Source organism: Cucurbita pepo, chromosome LG10 (assembly GCF_002806865.2).
Source record: "Cucurbita pepo subsp. pepo cultivar mu-cu-16 chromosome LG10, ASM280686v2, whole genome shotgun sequence".
Classification (NCBI taxonomy): domain Eukaryota; kingdom Viridiplantae; phylum Streptophyta; class Magnoliopsida; order Cucurbitales; family Cucurbitaceae; genus Cucurbita; species Cucurbita pepo.
Window position 1 is genome coordinate 2,233,889 of NC_036647.1, and position 15,742 is coordinate 2,249,630.

The 15,742-nt window shown below is 35.4% G+C and overlaps 5 protein-coding genes across 6 annotated transcripts; 3 read left to right on the forward strand and 2 right to left on the reverse strand.

Annotated features, from left to right (window-relative positions):
• The first annotated feature begins 809 nt into the window (after positions 1-809).
• LOC111804198 (uncharacterized protein At5g64816) lies at positions 810-2,478 on the forward strand. The gene is made up of 2 exons (XM_023688919.1): positions 810-990; positions 1,926-2,478. The coding sequence occupies exon 2, from the start codon at positions 1,947-1,949 to the stop codon at positions 2,325-2,327; it is 381 nt and encodes a 126-aa protein (XP_023544687.1). The 5' UTR covers positions 810-990; positions 1,926-1,946; the 3' UTR covers positions 2,328-2,478.
• A 131-nt stretch (positions 2,479-2,609) lies between these two features.
• On the reverse strand, positions 2,610-3,514 carry LOC111804199. The gene is made up of 2 exons (XM_023688920.1): positions 3,204-3,514; positions 2,610-3,088 (listed from the first exon to the last, which is right to left on the reverse strand). The coding sequence occupies exons 1-2, from the start codon at positions 3,434-3,436 to the stop codon at positions 2,887-2,889; spliced, it is 435 nt and encodes a 144-aa protein (XP_023544688.1). The 5' UTR covers positions 3,437-3,514; the 3' UTR covers positions 2,610-2,886.
• A 2,380-nt stretch (positions 3,515-5,894) lies between these two features.
• Positions 5,895-7,761, forward strand: LOC111803153 (alkane hydroxylase MAH1-like). Its single transcript, XM_023687440.1, has one exon. The coding sequence runs from the start codon at positions 5,902-5,904 to the stop codon at positions 7,450-7,452; it is 1,551 nt and encodes a 516-aa protein (XP_023543208.1). The 5' UTR covers positions 5,895-5,901; the 3' UTR covers positions 7,453-7,761.
• Positions 7,762-8,596: 835 nt separating this feature from the next.
• Positions 8,597-10,310, forward strand: LOC111804006 (alkane hydroxylase MAH1-like). The gene has a single exon (XM_023688649.1). It carries the CDS (start codon positions 8,639-8,641, stop codon positions 10,151-10,153), a length of 1,515 nt encoding a protein of 504 aa, XP_023544417.1. The 5' UTR covers positions 8,597-8,638; the 3' UTR covers positions 10,154-10,310.
• Positions 10,311-10,728: 418 nt separating this feature from the next.
• On the reverse strand, positions 10,729-15,372 carry LOC111803793 (ABC transporter F family member 5). 2 transcript variants are annotated; one of them, XM_023688347.1, is made up of 9 exons: positions 14,305-15,372; positions 13,775-14,116; positions 13,102-13,242; positions 12,814-12,993; positions 12,496-12,651; positions 11,937-12,038; positions 11,720-11,848; positions 11,204-11,308; positions 10,729-11,038 (listed from the first exon to the last, which is right to left on the reverse strand). In XM_023688347.1, exons 1-9 carry the CDS (start codon positions 15,190-15,192, stop codon positions 10,943-10,945), a joined length of 2,139 nt encoding a protein of 712 aa, XP_023544115.1. In that variant the 5' UTR covers positions 15,193-15,372; the 3' UTR covers positions 10,729-10,942. The 2 variants fall into 2 exon arrangements, with proteins under 2 accessions (XP_023544115.1, XP_023544116.1); XM_023688348.1 differs by having other exon boundaries at positions 12,814-12,990; positions 14,305-15,371.
• Positions 15,373-15,742: the final 370 nt, after the last annotated feature.

Here is a 15,742-nt window from a genome sequence, read left to right on the forward strand (position 1 = left end):
GAATTGAAAAGGAAAAAAAAAAGAGGAAGAAACTCACGAAGACGCAGAGGAAGACGGACACATCTCTTCAAAAATTGGTAATCTCCTAAAATTCTTCGAAGAATAAAGAACGCGATCGATTTTCGAATCGATTTCGTCGACATTATCAGCCAATGACTTGTTCGAAGAAGAAATTTGCACTATATGATCCATCAATGGCGACCACGTCGTGAACTTGTTACCTGTTTCACCAGGATTAACGACGATCGGAATTCTTTTTTGAGAATTGATCAGCGTGTCGTCGCTGTTGTTCTCCATACCGGCGTTTCTGGTGGTCGGAGCCTCGTTCTGACGGTTTTAGCAACAGAATCGGCGACGGCGGAGGCGGAGGCGGGCTATGGTGCCAGTTTTTGTATTTTAAGTTAGGAAACTAATTGTTTACCAAAAATTAAGAGAGTTGAGATCGTGAAATTGGCATTTTTATCACTTTATTTATTTATTTATTTATTTTTCGGCCAATCAAATTCGTTGAAATCGAGGTAAGTCAGGATCCTGTTTTGGCGGCAAATATTGTTGTTTTGACAATTGTTTATATATATATATATTAATTGTTATTTAAGGTTAATAAATTGATTTTTTTTTTTTTTAATTAATGGATTTCTTCTTCTATCCCTTGTCTCACATTTTCAGAAATAAAATAAAATTAAAAAAATTTGAGAATCGAAGGGAGAAAGATATGAAATTAAAACTCCTCTTCACAAAATTGGAATTTTATATTTAAAAATTGATTTTAAAAAAATAAAAAATAAAAAATGAATAAAAGGGAGGGAAACCCTAAACCCTGTCATCATCTTCTTCCCGTCATTTCCTACTCTCTTTCAGAAGCTCAGCGTCCTCACCGTGGCCTCTCTCCGGTTCTGTGCCGCCGTTGCCGTATTTTTCCGCTCGTGCCACCGCATCATCCGTCTCTTAGAGAGTTTGAGCTGATTTTCTACTCTCTTGCTGTTTCCGGTATTCTCCTAATCTTCATCCTTTTCTTTCTCCTCACTTGAAAAACATAAATTTGGAATTGTCGAACGAAATAATGGAGGATAGGTTTTTCTAGCCGAATAGAATTGAAAAACATAATTATTCTTTCGATTTCTTGCATAAGTCTGATCATCTGTTTATCTCTTTAATCGCGGCTGAAATTGGCTTGTTTATGCGACCAAGAACTTTCCAGCATCTCTCTTCTTCTTTATTTATCAGCGAATCAGTCGGATAATTTATATATAGTATAGATAGATTGTGTATATATGTTAATTGGTTTTTTCTTTCTTGTTTTGTACCAATTTTCCCGTCTTGTTTCTGAATTTGGCTCTTTCTTGCATGCGAAATGTCAAGTTTTCTCGTTTGGGTTGTTGTTTGATTACTAAATGGCTGGATTTGTTCGAGCAAGTTAAGCTACTAGCAGACGAGTGTTCCTTGTTTAAATTGTTGTTTGGTTGCTAAATGACTAATACTCGTATGTTACAGGTAACAGCAAGAACGACGTTCTCGTTTCTCTTTATATATAACTTACTGCCCCCCGGTCTTTCTGTCTTAAATTTGATCTGAGAACTATGAGAACTATCAATTTTTCAATACTCTTGGCGAAGAAGTATGCCCCTTGTTGTCTTGGTTTGTCTTTCTCATGGGAAGAGATCCTTGTAATTTTGTTCCTTGAATTCGTTAACTAACTCCCGACCAGAACCTTTTTAGGTTGTAGATGAGTTTACCTATTTTATTGTAATTGCACAAGCCCCCCGCTAGCATATATTGTCTTGGTTTTTTAAAACAAGGGAGAGCTCCCTCCCCAACTGATGGTTGAATGTTTCCCTCCACATTACTTCGTTTCCACATTAATCGATGGTTGAATGCGTGATTGACGAAGTCTCTGTTCACCCTATTTTGTTCTGTTGGTGCAGCATCAAGGGAGAAGAGAGCTGATGGTGGAAGTATGGTGGTCGATATTGGGGGCAGCTATCCCAGCAGTAGTTGCAGGACAAGCATACAGAATGAGGAGGAGGCATTCTGAGGAGCAGAAAGTAAAGACTGCTAGGGGAAGGGAGAAGAATCCAGATGACATTTTTGTCTGTGAGAGGGTCTGCACATCAAAGAGAATGTTGAAAAAGGTAGGCTCATTCTCGAAAGACCCAATTCCCGATACTTGCGTGACTGTGTGTGGATTATCTGAACTCGATGCCTGCACAGATGCATGTGCTCGCACTGTCTGTGTGAACCAGCATCAAGTACCAAACTGGAACGACATTTGTCTTAGGAGATGCCAGAGTGAATGTCTTAAGCTTTCTGCTTCACATTCATCTTAGTGAATATGGCATGATGTGTGTAAATAATGCGGTCTTTCCATGCATACCCTGTATTGCATTTTGAGTTGTGAAACATTGGCCTACAACTATTGGCTTTCTGGAAGATGTTATGAAATGTTTTTCTCAATTTACCAAGTTCCTCTTGTTATAATACAGTGTTTCTTCTTTAATAGTTCACAATTTATTGACTTTCCCTCTGAGCCACTGCTTTCTTGCATTCATTATTGGATTTGTTTCATTTATTGACTTTCATTTCTTCAAACGAAGATAGAATCAGATATCTTAATAGATACTCTCCTGAACATTCCTCAAAGATTTCTTTGAATAAATAGAAAAGCAAATGGACTTCATCCATTCATGCTGAACGGTAGTGACTGTAGTAAGGCACAAAATGATCCTTATCTGTCACAAGAAGCCTATTTATCATATCGTTTTCTGGTTAAGATCTCTATCACAATCTAAATCATAAAGCTTCGAATGCAAATTTCTGATCGAAAAGAAAAGGAAGAGATAGAAAGTTGTTGAAAAGTGGAAGATCTCCTTCGACAGAGAGGGATGATCAAAGCTCATCATGAGAATGTTTGTCCTTGTCCTTGTCCTTGTCAACCAGGTTCTCTTTCACCTTGTCCACTGCTTCCTCCATCACTTTTGCTGCAGATTTAGCAGATTCCGAAACTGCATCTTTGCTTGCTCCAAAGCTCTTCTCCACTGCTTCTTTCACTTCATCAACCACGCCCTTTGCTTCATCACTACTCCTAAAACTGAAACACACAATCAGAGCTATATAGGATCATGTAGAATATATATATATATATAGCGGATTTGAGCGCTCTATAGCCAAAATTAACATGTTAGGAATGAAGGGAAGAAAGTTACTCTAAATTAGGAGGGAAAAACTGCAACTGCATTTGGTGAATGAGACATTTGACCTTGTCCCATGGAGAGGGATGGGATTTCTTCAAAATAGCGACAGTTTCTTGAATGAAGTTCCCAAAAGAGGGCCTCTCGGGAGCCTTATTGGGTTCTGCAAAGCATGAAGCAACGTGAAGCATCAAAATGAAGAACAGAAGAAGCAATCTGCTTCGAGTTTTTGGGTTGAAGATTTCCATGGCGTTTTCAAAAAAGGCTTCTCATTCAAACACAGACTGCCATTTGTATTCCATTTCTGACATTCAATTCCACAGACACTTTCCTTCCCTTCCTTAACTTTAGCCTTTCTTTTCTTCCTTAAATTTAGCCTTTACTCTTAACCATTCAAATCCCTCTTTTGTGGTTTCAAATTTAACCAAACAAATTTTGAACCATTCAAATCACATTTCAAATTTAACCAAAAAAAACTTTTTTTTTCTTCTTATTATTAATAAAACCATTTTGATTTTTTTTTTTTTTTTAAGTTTAAGAATATTTTTAAAACAATATAATAACATTTTCATTTAAAAATAACAATATTATATTTTTTAAATTTTTTAAAAAAGTTTTTAAGAGTTATTAAGTATACAACTTCAAAATTATGTTTTATTAATTTAGTCTTATATTTATTTTAACCAATAAAGTTTTTTAAATTATATCAATTTTCCCAATAAAATGTTCAACAAAATGTATAGTTGGGCCTTTTATGGCCCAAAAAAATAAAAACAAAATTTTAAAATCTTTTTTACTGGTTTAGATTTTGAAAATTCAGCTAATTATTATTAATTTCCGCAGTCAAATGTTACTTAGAAAACAAATTTTCAATGAGAATAAAATTAAAAATAAATACAAATATTAAAAACAATATAAAAAAAAAGTTAAATGATTATAACCAAAATTTGCTAAATTAGGTTAAAATTATAATTTTTTTTGTTAACACAAAAACCTCCCAAAATTTATCACAAACTTAAGTCTTAGTCGGTGACATATTAACAGCTGAATGGAATCAATGCAAAATAATTTCAAGCTGCAAAGTTAGTTATATTTCTTTATTTTATTTTTGTTTGAAAAGTTATTATACAATAGACTCAATTCAATTATTTGAATTAATTTATAGGTTTTTTATTTAAAGCGTAGTTTTTAATAAAATTAATATATTAATTCATAGAATATTTATTTATTTATTTTTAAATATCTAATTAAGATTTTTATTTCAATTCCAATATATATTTTTAAAAACCATCCTTTAAATAATTTAAAATTATATTTTAAGAGTGATCCAAGAATAAATAATTAAAAAATTAAACAAAAATAAAATAAATATACATATATATAACATCATCTAACGTATGTTAGGCAGAAATTGTAAATAATTGTATAGAGATTTGAGGAAATAATTAAATCATAGAATAATTAGTTATTAGGAGTTAGTTTAACAATAAATATGTATTTAATCGAAAAAGATGTGTGAAATGGGACGCGAATTAATAGCCTATGATTTTCGAGTGAAATTGAAAATACGTATCCAACTCATTTACTACCCCTAAAAATAGGGTTTACGGGTTCATTTCAAAGTTCTCAATCTTTCATAACATCATGTAAATTAGGAAAATGTTGTTGTCACGTTTAGCATAAATGCGCAACAAAATATTGATAAAATGTCGATATCTTAATTATAAAAATAATAAATTTAAATTAATGAATAAACTTTTTATATTTTTAAGTAAGTTTAAAAATGGGTCCATTCACGTCTGTATGGGTTCTACACATATTCAACACATAAAATGTTTACTCAAGCCCTGTGCTATTACTTATATTTAATTTAATTAAAAAGAATTTTAATAATGGTTTATAAAATGTTTTAAATAAACTTTTTGTATCATAATAATAACTTTTTAATTTATATAGGGGTGAATGTTTGGACCTATATAGTTTGGAGGAAAATAAATTATGCATGTATTATGAAGTACGGCTATTTATTGTATTTTAATTAACTCTGGTAACCTGTCACTCATCATTTATGTATTTATGTATTAGCTTATTAATGATAATATTTCGATTTTTCAATCTAATATTTTACATTTTCCGATTTTTTTATTTTTTATTTTTTATTTTTTTATAGCAATTGATAATTTTTATTATATTAGGAATAAAATTTAAAAGTTTTTAAAAGATATATATAAAAAAAAAAAAAAGGAAATATTTCAATCCATTATCAAATTATAATGGATCGGTGGAGATGGAAGGTTATTCTAAATCATGACAGATAGAGATGCTTACCTAACCGAGTTAAGAAAGCCTTTTTGGGCTTGTGTCATTACAAATGATATCAAATATTAAGCTATGTGCCAAGGAGGCTGAGCTATAAAGAGCATGGACACTAAATAGTGTGCGAGTAAGGACATTGAATCCGAGTTCAATGGAAGGTAGATTTGGGGAATTCTACATCAATTAGAGAAATAAACTAATGTCAGGGATAACGTTGGGCACCAAAGGAGTTAGATTGTGAGATCCTACGCCGGTTAGATAAGAAAACGAAACATTTTTTTATAAGAACGTGGAAATACAAAAATATAATATAATGTTGTATTATCTTAATTTAAATTAAATGAGATTGTAACATGTGAGTCCCGCATGCCCCAATCCAACCAGTTTTCCATTATATATGAACATAATCCAATCCAAGTTTTGCAGAGCTCCAATGGCTTCCACCGACTTTTCATTAATCCTTTTTGCGTTCTTACCATTTCTTTTCATAATCATCTCTGGAATGTGGAGGGCGAAATTGAGTGGGGTTGTGCCATGGAATTGGCCCATCCTGGGTATGACGCCCACCGTAGTCGGCCATATCCACCGAGCCCATGATCGTATAACCGAAGTCTTACAAGAAGCTGGCTCTACTTTCTTCTTCAAAGGCGTTTGGTTTACAGGTCTCGACTTCTTGATCACCGTCGACCCTTCAAACATCCACCATATTATGAGTGCCAATTTCGAAAGCTACCCAAAAGGCCCTGATTTCAAGTACATTTTCGACGTTTTGGGAGACGGAATTTTCAATTCCGACTCCGATGCTTGGAAAATTCAACGCATAACCGCTCATTCCCTGTTCCGCCATCATAATTTTCTCCAATTCTTGGAGAAAATTACGGTGCAGAAGGTGAAACAAGGGTTGATTCCAATACTTGAAAGTGTTTGTGAAAATGGGTCGGTGTTGGATTTGCAAGATTTGTTCCAGAGATTCTCGTTCGATTCAACTTGTAAGCTCGTCACTGGCTTCGACCTCAATAGCTTATCTCTTGAATTCCCTCAAGTTCCATTCTCAAAAGCTATGGACGACGTAGAGGAAGTGATTTTTCTCCGCCATGTTTTTCCCAAAAGATTATGGGAATTCCAGAAGAAATTCCAAATTGGACAAGCCAAGAGACTGAAACAAGCTTGGGAAATCATAGATCAAACCATCGCAAAATTGATAGCCGCCAAAAGACAGAGCATGAATCAGCTGAAAAACGAAGACCCAGAAGGGGGAATTGATTTAATGTCATCATACATGAAAAACAGAGAAAATAACGACAAGATGTTAAGAGACACCGTCTTAAATTTCATGATTGCAGGCAGAGACACTGTCAGTTCAGCTCTGTCTTGGTTTTTCTTCTGTCTTTCAAACAATCCGACAGTCGAATCAAAGATAAGAGAAGAGCTCGAAACAACGATTCCAACGAGCGAACCTCGTTGTCAATGGCGGATATTCTCGATCGAAAAGTTAGATAAATTAGTATACTTCCATGGGGCATTATGCGAAGCTCTTAGACTATACCCACCAGTGCCACTCCAGCACAAGGTGTGTGTACAGCCGGACATTCTTCCATCAGGGCATCGCATAAACCCCAAAACAAAGATACTATTTTCATTATATGCATTGGGAAGAATGAGCGATGTGTGGGGGAAGGATTGCAATGAGTTCAAGCCAGAGCGATGGATATCAGAAACAGGAAGGATCAAGCACATGCCGTCTTACAAATTCTTGGCGTTCAACGCAGGGCCAAGGACTTGCTTGGGAAAGCAAGTGGCATTCACTGAGCTCAAAATAGTGGCAGCCGCCATTATCCATAACTACGCTATTGTTCAAGAAACAGGGCAGGCGGTTGTTCCAAGTGCTTCCGTTATTCTTCATATGAAGCATGGATTCAAGGTCAGGGTTACAAACAGACGGCGTTAAAGGTTGATTGAATTTTTTGTTCATTGTGTGACCGTTCAAGTTTCTACTTTTGTTTTTAAATATTTGTTTATATTTTAAAACTTTCAACCTACGGTGTTCAAACCAAATCCACTGTCCTCGACTTCCCCCACCACAATGCTTTTAAAATAGGTCTACTAGTGGAAAGTTTCCACACTTCGTGGGTTGTTCTACTCCGAATCAATGGATGGGACATCACAAAACAACAAAAGAAATAATAATGGAATTGTCTAGTAACATGTATTAAAGTTTTATATCAACTAGACGAGCGAAAGTACTCGGTTGGTGTCACGTATTTTAATGCTGAAATTGACAAATCAACGAAAAGAGTCCTACAATTATTTGAGATTGGAGATTCAAATAAATATATCTATATTTTTTATTTTATTTTTTTCTTTTTTGTCAAATATTATCTATTACTTTCTCTAAGACATATCTGAGCTAATGTGAGCTGGATCCTTCGTCAAATTAAAATTTTAATTAATAATTATATCCATTACTTTGTCCCCTTCTCTAATTATATCAATTAATAATTATATTAATTTAAATTCATAAGTAAATAAATTTAGATTCTTTATTAGCCGTTTATAGCTATTTTCGCATAATTTCATTTAAATCAGCTCAAACCATGCAATTTGATGAAATTAAAAATAAAAAAATTTCTAACAATTTTATTTTTTAAAAAGAGTGAAATGATTAATTATTAATTTAAATATTAAATATAATTTTAATAAACCCCAAGTCCTAAAAAACTATAAANAATATATATATATATATATATATATATATATATATATATATATATATATATATATATATATATGGTGGCTACAGAAGCTTTCTATTTTTCAATTTAATCTTATTTATCGTAAACATTTATGGAACACCTTTAATAAAGAGACAAACCGTCTGTTTCAAAAGAACTTATAGAAACTTATTTGTAAATATGAATGTTCGAAAAGCATGCATTTATGATTCAAAAAAAAGGAAAAAAAAGAGTGAGTTTTTGTTTAAGGAAATGCCGTAAGAAATGGTAGACATATAAAACTTTGATTGGTTTTCTAATTGAAAATGGAACCTATTCTAAACATATTTGTCTTAGCTCCTTATTTCGACAATTGTGTGTGTATATATATCTATTCTGCCAAGTTTGAGTTGCAGGGCTCCAATGGCTTCCTTAAGCTTTCTATCAATCCTTCTGGCTTTCATACCCTTTGTTTTCGCCCTGGTTGTTCTATCTCTGAAGTGGAACTTCAATGGGCTTCCATGGAATTGGCCTTTCTTCGGAATGACTCCCACTATTCTCTTCCATATCCACCGAGTTCATCATCGTCTAACTCATATCTTACAACAATCTCCTTCCACTTTCCTTTTCAAAGGTGCTTGGTTTGCTGGTCTTGATTTCTTCTTAACGGTTGACCCTTCAAACATTCACCATATTTTGAGTACTAACTTCGATCGATACCCCAAAGGCCCTGATTTCAAGTACATCTTCGACGTTCTCGGAGATGGGATTTTCAACTCCGACTCTGTTTCATGGAAGACCCAACGTACAACCGCTCATGCTCTGGTTCGTCAAGAGAAGTTTCTTCATTTCTTGGAGAAAATTGCTATGAAGAAAGTGAGGGAAGAGTTGGTTTCAGTTCTTGAAAGTGTTTGTGAAAATGGGTCGGTGTTGGATTTGCAAGATTTGTTTCAGAGATTCTCGTTTGACTCCACTTGTATGTTGGTCACTGGCTTCGACCTCCATAGCTTATCTCTTGAGTTCCCTCAAGTTCCGTTTTCCAAGGCTATGGATGATATCGAGGAAGTGATATTTCTCCGACACTTCATTCCTAAGAAAATTTGGGAATTTCAAAAGAAGCTCCAAATTGGTCATCCCATGAGGCTGCAAGAAGCTTGGGAAATCATAGATCAAACCATCGCAAACTTGATAGCTACCAAAAGGGAAAGCTTGAATCAGCTAAGAGAAGAGAAAGATGAAGAAGGGGTTGATTTGATCACATCATACATGGAAAACAAAGAAAATGACGACAAGATGTTGAGAGACACTGTTTTAAATTTCATGATTGCAGGCCGAGACACTCTAAGTTCAGCTCTCTCTTGGTTTTTCTTCTGTCTTTCAAACAATCCGACAGTCGAAGCGAAGATAAGAGAAGAGCTTGAAACAACGATTCCAACGAGCGAACCTCGTGGTCAATGGCGGATGTTTTCGATTAAAGAGGTAGATAAGTTAGTTTACTTTCATGGGGCCTTATGCGAAACGCTTAGACTTTACCCACCAGTTCCATTTCAACATAAAATCCCTTCACAACCTGACGTTCTTCCATCGGGGCATCACGTGAATCCTAAAACAAAGATAATATTTTCATTATATGCATTGGGAAGAATGAGCGATGTGTGGGGGAAGGATTGCATGGAGTTCAAGCCAGAGAGATGGGTTTCAGAAAAGGGAAGGATCATGCATGTGCCGTCTCACAAGTTCTTGGCGTTCAACGCAGGGCCAAGAACTTGCTTAGGAAAGCAAGTGGCTTTCACTGAGATGAAAATAGTAGCAGCAGCCATGATTCATAACTACGCTATTGTTCAAGAAACAGGGCAGGAGGTTGTTCCAAGTGCTTCCATTATTCTTCATATGAAGCATGGATTGAAGGTCAGGGTTACTAAGAGATGGAGCTGCTGAAGTTATTAAAAGGAAAAGAAATAAATGAAGAAGTATCATTAAACACGTGGTAATGTGCTATTATTTCGTCTAACAAATCAGTTAAGATATCAGTATCTCTTATATTTATTGTCGATGTGCTACAAATGTATGGTGGATTTAATTGTCTAAGATGAAATGAAAAGAAAAGAAAAAAAAGCTAATCCTCAGAGGAAGTTGGAGGGCCACATAGTCCCCAAAATAGAGCCAAAAGCTTCCTCACAAGTTCCCATACTCTTATCCTCCACGAATATCTTATCTTTTAAATCTACTAAACAAATGTCCTATTTTTATTTATTTTTTAAATTGTCATCCCTTGCTTGCGATGAGCTTGGTAGTAACATTGGTAGATCCCCAGGCTATTTTTCAAGGCGGGAACATCAACAATTTACTTGAAAAATAGTCTTTTGCAAGTATGAGAAGTTTGGTTAGGATCATAATATCCCCTTCATTCGGGTAGATTTGAATCCTAAAAGTGCTTTTCGGTATTTCAAAAGTCAGTCAAACCCAGCATTGAAATTAAGTCTTATGCCATTGGGAGGGGAGAAGAAGATAAATAAGAACAGTATGTATGCATGTAACACCATGAAATAACAGGATAAAGATTTTCCATTACAGCATTCTAAATAAAGGGCTTATGATTCTTTTATACATTATAGACAAGGTGAGGAATCTGGCTCCCAATGTGCTATACCTCCTAGGCTTCCTAGTTTCTATTAGCATCTCATTAATTTCAATAATAACGTTCAATGAGAGTTTAAAAGGTCTCACTCAGTTCCATCTCTTGGAATTCTTTTGTCCTTTTGATTTAGCTTTCGCTTGCTGAAATGACTGAATCTTCTGTTTCTTCCGTGCTTCCTTCTCGGCCTGTAGAATGATCAGAGATGAGGGAAGTAAATTAGCCTTAGCATTCACTGTGAACTGAAACCACCATAATCATATCCATATGTTCTAAAAATGATTTCAGATGGCACTGTGATATCCAGGATTTAAATACCATACACCTTTGTTATAATTCCTATATTACTGTACCTTAGACATCTTGGATTTGGCTTTAAGCTTAGGAGCCTTTCCTTCAAGCTCTGCCTCACGTTCTAGCTCTCTTTCCCTGGCATCCAGATTCTTTTCCAGATAATACTGTCATAAACCACAAAGAGCATCAAGTAAGAACCTACTGACATAATTCATAACTGTACCAACGGCTGCATTTCCACAACATGCATAATAAGGATCTGGTATAAACAATTTCACGACATGAAGAAGTAATTGGTGGAGAAATTCATGTGAAATCTACTATGGATAGAGAAATGGAGGAGGAGAAATTTTGGCAAAAGAGGTTTTGGATGAAATCATTCATATCAATCCCAATGAATGCAATATTTTGGAGGAACGTCGATTGAAGTCTCAAGAGATATTGATTTCACCGAAAAATCTTTCTTTAATCTCGGGAGCAAATTTTCATAAAATAGATACAGGGCAATTTGAACCCCAAGAACCAAGATCTGGAACACTAGATGATAAAGAAGTGAAGAGTCTAAGCAGCCTTACATTGTAGTCACCCGCATAATCCTGTAAATTGCCGTCTTTAACTTCAATGACTCTATTTACAATTTGCTTTATAAAGTATCGATCATGAGAAACAGTGATGACAGTGCCACGGTATTCATTTATTGCCTCCTGATAAGATATTCAGACAATTGATTATGATGTTTCAAGTGTACGGTCAGTCAGATACACTAATATTAAATTAAAAAAGAAAATGAACCTCGAGCATCTCTTTTGAAGGTATATCCAAGTGATTTGTAGGTTCATCCAACACCAACAACGTTGATGGTTTTACCATGAACTTACAAAATGCAAGGCGTGCCTGTAAAAACAGAGTATAGATATTTAAATTTTGTGCCACACCTAACTCAAATAATACAGGTATACATGCCAAAAGAATAAGTACAAGCACAGGCACAAACTGGCAAAAACTGTGTTTGATTTTCCTACAAGAAAGTTCTTGGACATAGACACAGTAAATATACACTAATAAACTATATTTTCGTGTTCTAAAATGTTTTCATGAAAGACAGGCTCAAAGCACTTGCAGTTCAAATTAATATTTATATGCATCTAACTCTAAGAGCTTCAGCTAATTATTGAGGTAGATATATGTAAGTAACATGTAAAGCCGGTTGCCCCAAAACTATAATCTAGACATCACAATTAGAAACGGGAAAGAGGGCGAAATATAATCATAGAATATATAAATTTTGAGTCTTCACAATGTGCTGAGAAAATAAAATTAATCTCAAGGATAGTAGGTAATTTAAAATTACCTTCTCCCCACCACTCAAAAATGAAACCTTCCTATCGAGCATCTCAGTTTTAAAGTTACAGCGCCCGAGGAGACCTTTTATGTCATCAACTCTCCAGTCCTCAGCAACTTCCTCTACTGTCTCGAGCACTGTCTTATCCAGATCAAGTGCCTCAGCCTGAACAAGAGTACAAACAATTTAATCGGCAATACATTTTCTAAACAAAGATTAGCCCATGGCATACAAAGGTCTGCCTACAATATTAGATGTAACCATTGAAAATGAGAAACGTGGTAATTATAGATCAATAGGTGTGATGTACGACTAACTGAAGCATACCTGATTTTGTTCAAAATAGTTAGGCAACACGTTGTGCTCCCCAAGCAGAACTTCACCTCCTTTTGGCTTTTCCAAACCCATTATTAATTTTAGTAGTGTACTTTTTCCACATCCATTTGGGCCAAGAATGGCAATCTTCTCACCCCTTTCAATGATAAGGTTTGCTTTACTGAACAACTGCTGCCACACCAAAACCAAAAATTATATATGAATATGAAGAATATTAAATTGAAAAATACCCAATCACCCTGAAGCCTCATTAATATTTATAAAACTTCATTAACTCACCTTATCTTCAAAGCCAAATTCCAAATTTTTTATAGCTACAACAGATCTCCCACTCTGCCCACGCTCAGGGAATCTAATCTTCATTTGTTTCCTTTGAAATGGCTTTTCTACAAGGTCCTCTTCTTGAAGCCTCTCCAATTTCTGTTGTTAAGAAAGAGAGTGAGAGAGAGAATAGTAGAGTGCTGTTAGGAGAATATATGAGGTTGCTGCAAGTAGAATTTGGCCCACCCAGCATAGATATTAAGACTCCCGCACAGTGGAAGGTGCAAAATTGAAGCAAATGAACTCTTTTTAGTGGTATCTTGAAGAAGAGGAAGAAAGCAAGAAACATGCAGGTTCATTTGAGCAAGTAATAAGCTCATGGAAACTATGCATACATTGAAGAAAGTATGATGAACATGAGATGTGATTTTAGGGGACAACATTTCCAATTAGCCATGCTTCAAGTACAGAAGTCTTATATATTTGCGTAAAAGAAGACATGCAGAGCTCATGCAGGAAAGAAGAAATTTGAAAGTTGTTGCAAGAAAGTTTGAGGACAGGGTACCTCAAATGGTGCCTACTAATAATGAACAAGTTGTTAAGAACATAATTTCACCTGATACACATAACCTGTTGGCATGGTTTCTTATCTTATCACATTTATACCTAAGAGTGGAAGATGTTTATGTACCTTTTCAGCTGTGGAAGCACGACCGGAATTTGCACCAGCACCTAGCCGACTTATCAAGTCTTTTGTGTGTTCAATTTCCTTCTGCTGCTTCTCCCACGCTGCATTTTGAGCTTCAATCCATTCAGCCTTTGAAATGACATATTGTGAATAATTTCCCTCATATGTTCTCGATACACCCATATCAGTTTCAACTATTTTTGTACACAGCTGATCCAGAAAAGCTCTGTCATGTGAAATGATAACCATTGGCACATCCTGCTTGTTGAGATAACCCTCAAGCCACTCTATAGTGTCAAGATCAAGATGATTCGTAGGCTCATCCAATAGTAACAAATCAGGCTCCTGCAGAGGAGCATAAGATTATAACTCACTGGGTATATGGCCAAAATTGGACATATCATAACCAACAACAGGTATAAAATAGTGCACTAAATAAGGTGCTTTGTCAATTGGAAAATTTAAACAAACGGTCAACGATAAGCAAGAATTAGTTTTATAATGTTAGATTATGATCTACCATGTGAATATACCTGAAGTAAGATCTTCCCAAGCGACATTCTCATCTGCCATCCCCCACTAAAAGATGCCACCAACCTGTCTGAGTCCTCCTCAGAAAATCCAAGTTCCGGCATCAGCTTACTGACCTTAACATCCACTTCGTCTAGGTCAACTGCTTGTGCTCGCCGCTGAAGCAAATCAAACTCATCCAGTAGCCTACCCATCAACTGCAAATCTTCCACTGCAGTTTCCAAAGCCTTCTGAACTTTCTCCAACCTTGTTGCTATCTCCATTTCCTCTTTGAATGCACTCAAAAACTCCTCCTTCACTGTCCTGCTCAACGAAACCTCAAATTCTTGGCTCAGAAATGCAATTTTCATATTTGCCTTCGCCTTTATCACATTCCCTGAATCAGGCTCTTCGAGACCGGCAATAATCCGCATTTGCGTCGTTTTCCCTGCACCATTTACACCAACCAAACCAACTTTTTCACCTTTTTTAACTTCCCAACTCACGTTCTTCAATACCGTCGCTCCCTTATAGCTCTTACTCACATTTTCAAGCTTCACACCTGACGAAATTCGAGAATCGCCAGCATTTGACTGTTTAAATACACGTTTACCTTCAAATCCATCCGCAGAGTCGCTGGAAAACAAAGATTCAATATCATCTTTGGTCGAAGTTTCCGCAACCGATGCTTCTACGGCCACTGCTTCCACTCTAGAATTCGCTCTTCTAGGATTGGGCAAACTACTAGCTCTAATACTTTTGAAGTTACCTCCAATGGATTGAACAGCCGTTCGATTCGAAACCTGGGGCTGACAAGCCCCAAATACAGTCTTCCGAGAATCCAACAGAGGTGAGCCGGTGAGAAAGCTCGGGCGGAGGTGAAGATGATGAAGCTTGATAGTCAAGTCCATGTCTGAGAAATCAAAGAAACGGCAAGAAATACAGATGAAATAGAAGAAATCGCGGTTCGTGAATCGAAGGAACTCGCAACTCAAAGGAGATTGCGATAAGGAAAGGAAGCGCGAGCTCCTTCAATGGCAAACTGAGAACAGGATTCAGCCCACGGTTCACCAGATATTGGACTTTCATTTTAATTTTTTTTTCCATAATTTTATTTATTTTTAAATAATATCATATTTATTTTTCTATATTTTAATAAATACTAATATAAACTTAATTTATTTCCAAAAAAATATAAAATTAGTACAATATTTTATTAAATATTTTCTTTACCTATCCACTAAATACTTTAATTTGCTATATTCTAATTCTTTATAATACAAAAATCGGATATTTATTAAAAAGATTATTGATAATTGAGATTATTTTTATGGATTAAAATTCCACTTTATAAATAATATTAATTAGAATGTTTTTAAATATAGATGATGAGGATTGCATTTTTGTGGCCCGCGGTAGAGATAAAGCCCAATTCTTCAATTGAGTAGAGTTTTGTGGTGC